The 10,595-nt window shown below is 40.7% G+C and overlaps 1 protein-coding gene across 1 annotated transcript; it reads right to left on the bottom strand.

Moving 5' to 3' along the window:
• Positions 1-1,482: 1,482 nt before the first annotated feature.
• LOC139372869 (zinc finger protein ZFP2-like) lies at positions 1,483-9,852 on the bottom strand. Its single transcript, XM_071112721.1, has 4 exons — positions 9,610-9,852; positions 7,223-7,456; positions 4,009-4,251; positions 1,483-3,720 (listed from the first exon to the last, which is right to left on the bottom strand). The coding sequence occupies exons 1-4, from the start codon at positions 9,710-9,712 to the stop codon at positions 2,978-2,980; spliced, it is 1,323 nt and encodes a 440-aa protein (XP_070968822.1). The 5' UTR covers positions 9,713-9,852; the 3' UTR covers positions 1,483-2,977.
• Positions 9,853-10,595: the final 743 nt, after the last annotated feature.

Below are 10,595 nucleotides of genomic sequence, written 5' to 3'. Positions count from 1 at the left end.
TGTGTTAATAAGCACCACAGCATTCATACATACAGTAGGATGGGAGGGGTGTGGCATGCACAGGGAGGGACCAGACTTCTATTTAGGACTGGGATCCTATCCAGAGTTGACAGTCAGGACAAACCCAGCCTGCCTCTCTCCTTCCATACTACAAATCTACAGTCACTGGGTACTGATTGTGACAGTGGAGTCTAGTTTGCACTGCAGGATCCAGAGATGGCATCAGTGGGCAGGTTTCCATTGACCCAGGTTTATTAAACAGAAAATCCGGAAGCATTGAAGAACCACAGTGACATTACGTGGAGGCGTAAGAATGGTGCTGCTAAGATCAGAGATTAATCTCCTGAGTACACACCTAGTCCCCTGAATACAAACCAAGTAATCTTACATACAGAACTTAAAGTAGTAAAATAGTGAACTACTCCTTTAATGGAGTGGTAGGCTCTATAAATAGGACGTTTTCACAACGCCAGAAATGTTGTATGTTAGCAATCAAGTCTTCAAGATAAGAGAAGAGAAGTTGGGGAAGTTGGGGGTGGCAGGTAGCCTCGTGGTTAGAGCATTGGGCCAGTAACCAAAAGGTTGCTAGATCAAATCCCCGAACTGCCAAGGTAAAAAATATTTAGTTCTGCTCCTGAACAAGGCAGTTAACCTAGGAACAGCTGGCATTTTAAATAAGAACTTGTTCTTAACTTACTTGCCTAGTTACATTTTAAAAACTTTCAGTACAGTGGAAAATGTCTTTATGATAATTGCATATAATTTGCATCACACTTTTTTGCTCTGTACTGCAGTGTTTCCTAATCCTGGTCCAGGGGACCCCAAAGGGGGGTGCCTTTTTGTTTTTGCCCCTAACACTCACACACTGGATTCAACTAAGCAACTCAAGCCTTTGAATTGAATAAGGTATGTGAGTGTGAGGGCAAAAACACACATGTACACCCCTTTTGGGACCAGGATTGTGGAACACAAATAGATTTCTTCAGTAGCATTATTCCCCATGCCACAAGGCTTGTCCAAGAATGGTTCCAAGAACATGACAGTGAATTCAGTTTACTGCAGTGGCCTGCCGAGTCACCAGATCTTAATCCAATTGTGCATCTGTGGGAGGAGATGGAACGAGCTATTCAAAGTAGTGATCCCACTCCCAGCCAACCCGACACAACTGTGGGAAGCATTGGTGTCATCGTGGACCAGCATCCCTGTGAAATGCTATCAACACCTTGGACAATCTATGCCCTGACAATTTGATGCTGTTCTGAGGACAAACAGGGGTGCAACTCCATATTAGGAAGGTGTTCCTAATATTTTGTACACTCCGTGTATATCGGATAAAGATGGTGTGGTGATCAGTTTTGGTGGAATATTTTATATTACTAAACTTTTGTTTAATGATTACCAGGCTAAGAATCAACGTTTGTTTAATGATTACCAGGCTAAGAATCAACGTTTGTTTAATGATTACCAGGCTAAGAATCAACGTTTTTAGGGGGGTATCTGTACTTTACTATTTATATTGTTGACAACTTTTACTTCACTACATTCCTAAAAAAAAATAATGTACTTTTTACTCCATACATTTTCCCTGACACCCAAAAGTACTTGTTACATTTTTTTATGATTAGCAGGACAGAAAATGGTCCAATTCACACACTTATTAAGATAACTTCCCTGGTCCTCCCCACTGCCTCTGATTTGGCAGACTCACTAAACACAAATGCTTAGTTTGTAAATTATGTCTGAGTGTTGGAATCTGCCCCTGGCTATCCGTGATATAAAAAAACAACTCAGTTGTGCCAACTGGTTTGCTTAATTTCAGGAATTTTAAATTATTCATACTTTAACTTTTGATACTTAAGAATATTTACAACCAAATACTTTTACTCAAGTAGTATTTTACTGGGTGACTTTCACTTGAGTCATTTTTTAAGGTATCATTACCCCAGTTCTCCCATCAGCATGACACAGCAGGAACAGGGATTCATCAGGCCAGGCAGTATGTTTTTCAAATTCTCCAGTGTTCATTCCTTAGCCCACTGCAACTGCAGTCTCTTGTTTTCTGCTGAAAGCTAATGGGGATCCATAATAAAAACAACATCATTAACAATTATAGTTTTCACCTGGGTTCACCTGGTCAGTCTATTTCATGGAAAGAGCAGGCGCCCTTAATGTTTTGTACACTCTGTACATGTTGTGTCTACCAGCTCTTTCCCACAGAAAACTGCAAAGGGAAGCCGTACCACCCAGTCAACCATCAGACTCCATAGTGAGACCCCTCACAGAGGATATTCAACCCTAAGGGCAAATCCAAGGTCATCTCAATATCTTTACAGTAGAAGCTAACAAAACACACCAAAACTGACAAGGTACACACTGATCAGTAAAGAGAGGCTAACATTCTAGAACGCTCCCTTTCCTCTGCATTGTTCTCTCACAGTGAGAAACTATAGGATTACAATAGAGTGTTCTACACGTTCTTCATTTGATCAAATTCAACGTTGCCAATTATTTAATGACATGAGAATTAAGCGGAGTGGCTAACCTTAGCTGGTCTGAGAGAACTGATGAGGCCTCTCCTTTATGTACACAATGGTGTCTTTTTAAAATGGCCCAAATTGTAGAATCTCTTCTCACTGTCAGTGTAGTGATAAGGCTTCTCTCAAGTGTGTATCAGTTGGTGTGTCTTTACATTGCCAATCTGGCCGGAGAAACTCCTGCCACAGTCAAAGCAGAAGTAAGGATTCCCTCCTGTGTCTGTTCTCTGATGAACTTTTAGCTCAGTTGTTTACAAAAATAATAACATACAGTCAGATCAGTGGTAAGTCTTCTCTTCTTTACCTTGGTGTCTTTTTAACAGGCACATTCAAAATAAACTTTTTCCACAGTCAGAGCAGTAGTAAGGCTTCTCTCCCTTGTGTGTTCTCTGATTAACTTTTAGGTGAGTTGATGTGAAGCATTTTACACAATTAGAGCAGCATTAAGGCTTCACTCCTGTATGTATACGTTCATGTGTTTTTAAGTGGCCCAGTCGAGAGAAACTCTTTCCACAATCAGAGCAGGAGTAAGGCTTCACTCCTGAATGTATACGTTCATGTCTTTTTAAGTTGTCCAGTTTAGAGAAACTTTTTCCACAGTCAGAGCAGGAGTAGGGCTTCTCTCCTGTGTGTATACGTTCATGTGTTTTCACGCTGTTCAGTTGAGAGAAACTCTTTCCACAGTCAGAGCAGGAGTAAGGCTTCACTCCTGTATGTATACGGTCGTGTATTTTTAATTCACCCAGTTGAGAGAAACTCTTTCCACAGTCAGAGCAGGAGTAAGGTTTCACTCCTGTATGTATACGTTTATGTGTTTTGAAGTGGCCCAGTCGAGAAAAACTCTTTCCACAGTCAGAGCAGGAGTAAGGCTTCTCTCCTGTGTGTACACGTTCATGTCGTTTTAAGGTGCCCAGTTGAGAGAAACTCTTTCCACAGTCAGAGCAGGAGTAAGGCTTGTCTCCTGTATGCACTCTCTGATGAACTGTTAGAACCTTTGATGTTGAGAATCTCTTCCCACAGTCAGTGCAGGAATACAGATTCTCTCCTAGGTGTATTTTTAGGTGTATTTTTAGTGTTGATATAACTGAAAAATTCTCCTCACAATGTGGGCAGTGGTGAGACCTCTTAGCTCTGGGATCTTCCTGCTGTTGCTCTCTGGATGTAGAGAATGTCTCAACATGGTCTCCTGTGAGAACAACATCAGAAGAACCAGTCAGTTGTGTGATATACAATACAGGTCAAACGTTTTAGAACACCTACTCATTCAAGGGTTTCTTAATTTTACAATTTTCTACATTGTAGAATAATAGTGAAGACATCAAAACTATGAAATAACACTTGGAATCATGTAGTAACCAAAAAAAGATACAACATAAAAAGTGTTAAACAAATCTAAATGCATTATATTTGTGATTCTTCAAATAGCCACCCTTTGCCTTGATGACAGTTTTGCACAATCTTTGTATTCTCTTACCATGAGAAAGAGATTTCCCAATCTTCTCTTCTTCATCTTTAATGTTGACATTCAGTTTCAGTGTTTGACTGCAGTCTTCCAGCTTCACTGATGCCATCTCTGGATCCTGCAGTGCAAACTGGGCTCCACTGTCACAATCAGGACCCAGTGGCTGTAGGTTTGGACTCAGTGTGGAAGGAGAGAGGCAGGCTGGGTTTGTCCTCACTGTTGATGTTACCGGCCTCAGACTTAATTCTAGTCGTCCTGTAGTAACAATGAGAAACAGACACAAAAGGTTAGTCTTGACAGTTCTGGCTCTTTATTCTCTATTAAATACATTATATTTCTTCTTGTTCAATCATTTAATTCAACGCTTGGACTTGGACTGATATATGTGCCGGTACTCATTTTTAGGTTCAGGAGCTCCAAAATACTGTTGAGCTAATATTCTATAAGAGGAACATGAGCTCAAACATGACTTGGACTGGTGAGCTGCAGTCCAAGTCAAGCACTGATCTCATTTCAATAGATCAGGTAGATAAGCATTAAGAACAAAACATTAATTCATAAAAACTTAGACAAAGTACCTGCTTTAAATTTGTCTACACAACGTAAGTGCACTTAACCTCTAGTAGATTTTCCCAAATTCACACAAATGACTCAAAAACGATTTAGTACAAGGTTTCAGTATGCTTTAAGCAGCAATATGTACGATTTTCCTGAATAACCTTGTATTCGCTGTATTATTTAAATCAAAAGCCTATATAACCTATAGCCAGTATTTCCCGTTCACACCATAGTAATATTTACAGATAAATATAGAAACAACTGCATTCGTCTGAATATTAGTACACATGTAGAAACACGATAATCATTACATTCAGCTCCAAAACAGTAGAGCAACTGTGAAATTGTTTCTCTCTGCTGCACCCTCACTGCCTGCACTGAAGTCTGTTGACGCAAACCGACTGGGCGCTGCCATTTTAACAGCTTGTGAATATTCCCTTTCATGGAGCTCTACGGACAATTCCTTCCACCTCATGGCTTGGTTTTTGCTCTGACGTGCACTGTCAACTGTGGGACCTTATATAGACAGGTGTGTGCCTTTCCAAATAATGTCCAATCAATGTAATTTACCACAGATGGACTCCAATCAAGTTGTAGAAACATCTCAAGGATGGAAACAGGATGCATCGGAGCTCAATGTCGAGTCTCACAGCAAAGAGTCTGAATACTTATGGAAATAATGTATTTCTGCTTCAAATTGTTTGATAAAATGTGAAAACATTTCTAAAAACCTGTGTTTGCTTTGTCATTATGGGGTATTGTGATGTCATGGGGTATTGTGATGTCATTATGGGGTATTGTGATGTCATGGGGTATTGTGATGTCATTATGGGGTATTGTGATGTCATGGGGTATTGTGATGTCATTATGGGGTATTGTGGGTAGATTGATGAGGAAAATGTTTTATTTAATCAATTTTAGAATAAGGCTGTAACGTAACAAAATGTGGAAAAAGTCAAGGAGTCTAAATTCTTCCTGAATGGGAGAGGGGATACCTAGTCAGTTGTACAACTGAATGCATTCAACTGAAATGTGTCTTCCACATTTAACCCAACCGCTCTAATCAGAGAGGTGGAGGGGGGGGCTGCCATAATCAACAACCACGTCTTCAGCACCCGGGGAACAGTGGGCTCATGGACAGAACAACAGAACAACATATTTTTACCTTGTCAGCTCGGGGATTCGACCCAGCAACCTTTCGGTTACTAGTCCAACGCTCTAACCACTAGGCTACCTGTAAGTATTTATATAAGTAGGCTGTGAAATACAAAAGGGGAATAAAACTATTCTATAAGTATCATGAAAATGTTGAGCTCTATCATCCTCCACTCACTATCACAAGGGTTAGTAACTACACAGACTCATTTCATATCATCCTCCTCTCACTATCACAAGGGTTAGTAACTACAGACTCATTTCATATCATCCTCCATTCACTATCACAAGGGTTAGTAACTACACAGACTCATTTCATATCATCCTCCACTCACTATCACAAGGGTTAGTAACTACACAGACTCATTTCATATCATCCTCCACTCACTATCACAAGGGTTAGTAACTATACAGACTCATTTCATATCATCCTCCACTCACTATCACAAGGGTTAGTAACTACACAGACTCATTTCATATCATCCTCCACTCACTATCACAAGAGTTAGTAACTACACAGACTCATTTCATATCATCCTCCACTCACTATCACAAGGGTTAGTAACTACACAGACTCATTTCATATCATCCTCCACTCACTATCACAAGGGTTAGTAACTACACAGACTCAATTCATATCATCCTCCACTCACTATCACAAGGGTTAGTAACTACACAGACTCAATTCATATCATCCTCCACTCACTATCACAAGGGTTAGTAACTACACAGACTCATTTCATATCATCCTCCACTCACTATCACAAGGGTTAGTAACTACACAGACTCATTTCATATCATCCTCCACTCACTATCACAAGGGTTAGTAACTACAGACTCATTTCATATCATCCTCCACTCACTATCACAAGGGTTAGTAACTACACAGACTCATTTCATATCATCCTCCACTCACTATCACAAGGGTTAGTAACTACACAGACTCATTTCATATCATCCTCCACTCACTATCACAAGGGTTAGTAACTACACAGACTCATTTCATATCATCCTCCACTCACTATCACAAGGGTTAGTAACTACACAGACTCATTTCATATCATCCTCCACTCACTATCACAAGGGTTAGTAACTACACAGACTCAATTCATATCATCCTCCACTCACTATCACAAGGGTTAGAAACTACAGACTCATTTCATATCATCCTCCACTCACTATCACAAGGGTTAGTAACTACACAGACTCAATTCATATCATCCTCCACTCACTATCACAAGGGTTAGTAACTACACAGACTCAATTCATAGAACTTTAAAACACTGGCAGTTTGTCCACTCCACTTCTTTAGTCTCCTCTCTGATCACTCCAGATAGCCCAGTTAATAAAACAAATGCTGACAATACTGTTGTCATCCATACAAGTCTCAGTAGCATGAAATAACATCTACATCTCATTGAAACAGTTCATCATGAAACAGTTCTACTGCAACTTTTCATGCACAGCGGAGAAGTTGTAACAAACAACAAAATTAGATAGAACCTGCTCTTACCATGATAAACAGATTTCCCAATCTTCTCATCCTCTTCTTCATCTTTAATGTTGACATTCAGCTCCAGTGCTTGACTGCAGTCTTCCAGCTTCACTGATGCCATCTCTGGATCCTGCAGAGCAAACTGGGCTCCACTGTCACAATCAGGACCCAGTGACTGTAGGTTTGGACTCAGTGTGGAAGGAGAGAGGCAGGCTGGGTTTGTCCTCACTGTTGATGTTATCGACCTCATACCTGAGTCGGCAAATAGTATAAGAGAAACAGACACAAAAGTTATTTTCTTGACAGTTTGGCAAGGTCTTTATTCTTTCTTAAATACATATATATATTTTTGTTCAATCATCTAATTCATTGCTTGACTTGGACTGAAATAGTTGCCGATACTCATTTTGGGTGCCGGTACGGTTTATATTTAGGTGCAGGAGCTGCACAATACTTTTGAGCTAAAACTTAACCTGTAGTAGATAAATGCATAAATGACTCAAAAACCATTTAGTACAAGGTTACAGTTTGTTTTAGGCAGCACTATGTGATATTTTCATTAATAACCTTGTATTCACTCTTTTACTTCAAAAAAACAATTGTATTTCCTGTTCACACCACAGTAACGTTTATAGATAAAGACAAACTGAATGTGTCAATATTATTTCACATGTAGTAAACCGATAATCAATACCTTTAGCTTCAAAACAGTAGTGCAACCGTGGTCATGGATCTGAGCTATGTAATCTGGTTTCCGAGCTGGTCATAGGTGCACCTCAGCCACGCTCAAGGTACTAAACGATATCATAACCACCATTGATAAAAGACAGTACTGTGCAGCCGTCTTCATCGACCTGGCCAAGGCTTTCGACTCTGTCAATCACTGCATTCTTATCGGCAGACTCAACAGCCTTGGTTTCTCAAATGACTGCCTTGCCTGGTTCACCAACTACTTTTTTGATAGAGTTCTGTGTGTAATCGGAGGGCCTGTTGTCCGGACCTCTGGCAGTCTCTATGGGGGTGTCACAGGGTTCAATTCTCGGGCCAACTCTTTTCTCTGTATATATCAATGATGTAGAGCTCTTGCTGCTGGTGATTCTCTGATCCACCTCTACGCAGATGACACCATTCTGTATATTTCTGGCCCTTCTTTGGACACTGTGTTAACTAACCTCCAGACGAGCTTCAATGCAATACAACTCTCCTTCCATGGCCTCCAACTGCTCTTAAATGCAAGTAAAACTAAATGCATGCTCTTCAACCGATCGCTGCCTGCACCTGCCCGCCCGTCCATCACTACTCTGGACGGTTCTGACTTAGAATATGTGGACAACTACAAATACCTAGGTGCCTGGTTAGACTGTAAACTCTCCTTCCAGACTCACATTAAGCATCTCCAAACCAAAATTAAATCTAGAATCGGCTTCCTATTACGCAACAAAGCCTCCTTCACTCATGCTGCCGAACATACCCTCGTAAAACTGACTATCCTACCGATCCTTGACTTCGGCGATGTCATTTACAAAATAACCTCCAACACTCTACTCAACAAATTGTATGCAGTCCATCACAGTGCCATCCGTTTTGTCACCAAAGCCTCATTTACTACCCACCACTGCGACCTGTACGCTCTCGTTGGCTGGCCATCGCTTCATACTCGTCGCCAAACCCACTGGCTCCAGGTCATCTATAAGTCTTTGCTAGGTAAAGCCCCACCTAATCTCAGCTCACTGGTCACCATAGCAACACCCACCCGTAGCATGCGGTCCAGCAGGCATATTTCACTGGTCATCCCCAAAGCCAACTCCTCATTTGACCACCTGTCCTTCCAGTTCTCTGCTGCCAATGACTGGAACAAATTGCAAAAATCACTGAAGCTGGAGACATATCTCCCTCACGAACTTTAAGCATCAGCTGTCAGAGCAGCTTACCGATCACTGCATCTGTACACAGCCCATCTGTAAAGAGCCCACCCAACTACCCAACTACCCCATATTGTTATTTATTTTTGCTCTTTTGCACCCCAGTATCTCTACTTGCACATCATCATCTGCACAGCTATCACTCCAGTGTTAATGCTAAATTGTAAATATTTCACCTCTACGGCCTATTTATTGCCTTTACCTCCCTAATCTTACTACATTCGCACACACAGCATATAGATTTTTTCTATTGTGTTATTGACTGTCCGTTTGTTTATCCCATGTGTAACTCTGTGTTGTTTTTGGTGAACTGCTTTGCTTTATCTTGGCCAGGTCACAGTTGTAAATGAGAACTTGTTCTCAACTGGCCAACCTGGTTAAATAAAGGTGAAATAAAATAAAACAGTTCTACAGCAACTTTTCATACACAGTGGGAAGTTGGAATGAATAACACAAACTTAGTTAGTTAGAACCTGCTCTTACCATGAAAAAACGATTTCCCAATCTTCTCCTCCACTTCTTCATCTTTAATGTTGACATTCAGCTCCAGTGTTTGACTGCAGTCTTCCAGCTTCACTGATGCCATCTCTGGATCCTGCAGTGCAAACTGGGCTCCACTGTCACCATCAGGACCCAGTGACTGTAGGTTTGAACTCAGTGTGGAAGGAGAGAGGCAGGCTGGGTTTGTCCTCACTGTTGATGTTACCGGCCTCAGACTTAATCCGAGTCAGCCTGTAGTAACAATGAGAACCGGACACAAAAGTTAGTGCCAGAACTGCCAAGACTTACTTTATTATCTAAAAATGCGGTTTATATTTAGGTGTAGGAGCTCCACAATACTGTTGAGATAATATTCTATAAGAGGAACATGAGCTCAAACAGTAGACATTTGAGGTGACGGTACTCAGCTCAGCTCCAAGTCAAGCACTGATCTCATTTCAATAGATCTGGTAACTAAGCATTTACACAACATTAATTAATTCACATTAGACAAAGTATACACTTTCAATTAGGCTACAAAACTGTGAATGCAGTTAATCTATAGTAGACTTCCTGAATTTACATACATGCCCCCAAAAACATTTAGTACAAGGTTGTAGCATGTTTCAGGCAGCACTATGTACTATTTTCCTGAATAACCTGGTCTTCACTGTATTATTCCAATCAAAAACCAATATTATTTCCGTTCACACCATAGTAACATGTATAGACAGACAGAAACAACTGAATGTCTCAATATTAGTACACGTGTAGAAAACTGATAAATCATTACATTTATCTCCAAAACAGTAGTACAATCGTGAAATGGTCTCTGCTGCACCCTCACTGCCTGCACTGAAGTGTGTTGATGCAGACCGAGGGGGAACCGCCATTTTCCCAGCTCGTGAATTTTACACAAAACCAAAAACGACATGTAAAACGAACCCAGAAATCTCAAATAGATTGATCCTTAATGAAAATACCTTGAC

Source organism: Oncorhynchus clarkii, chromosome 18 (genome assembly GCF_045791955.1).
Source record: "Oncorhynchus clarkii lewisi isolate Uvic-CL-2024 chromosome 18, UVic_Ocla_1.0, whole genome shotgun sequence".
Classification (NCBI taxonomy): domain Eukaryota; kingdom Metazoa; phylum Chordata; class Actinopteri; order Salmoniformes; family Salmonidae; genus Oncorhynchus; species Oncorhynchus clarkii.
The sequence above is the reverse complement of the archived record's forward strand: the minus strand, read 5'-3'. Positions and strand labels throughout refer to the sequence as shown.

What these genes read in the sequence shown, in the direction of transcription:
- LOC139372869 (XM_071112721.1), bottom strand. Translation starts at nt 9,712, where the DNA reads ATGGCATCAGTGAAGCTGGAAGACTGCAGTCAAACACTGGAGCTGAAT. An exon ending in TGGGAAATCGTTTTTTCATG is followed by an intron (nt 7,457 to 9,609) that starts GTAAGAGCAGGT and finishes TTGCCGACTCAG; the next exon opens with GTATGAGGTCGATAACATCA. An exon ending in TGGGAAATCTGTTTATCATG is followed by an intron (nt 4,252 to 7,222) that starts GTAAGAGCAGGT and finishes TTGTTACTACAG; the next exon opens with GACGACTAGAATTAAGTCTG.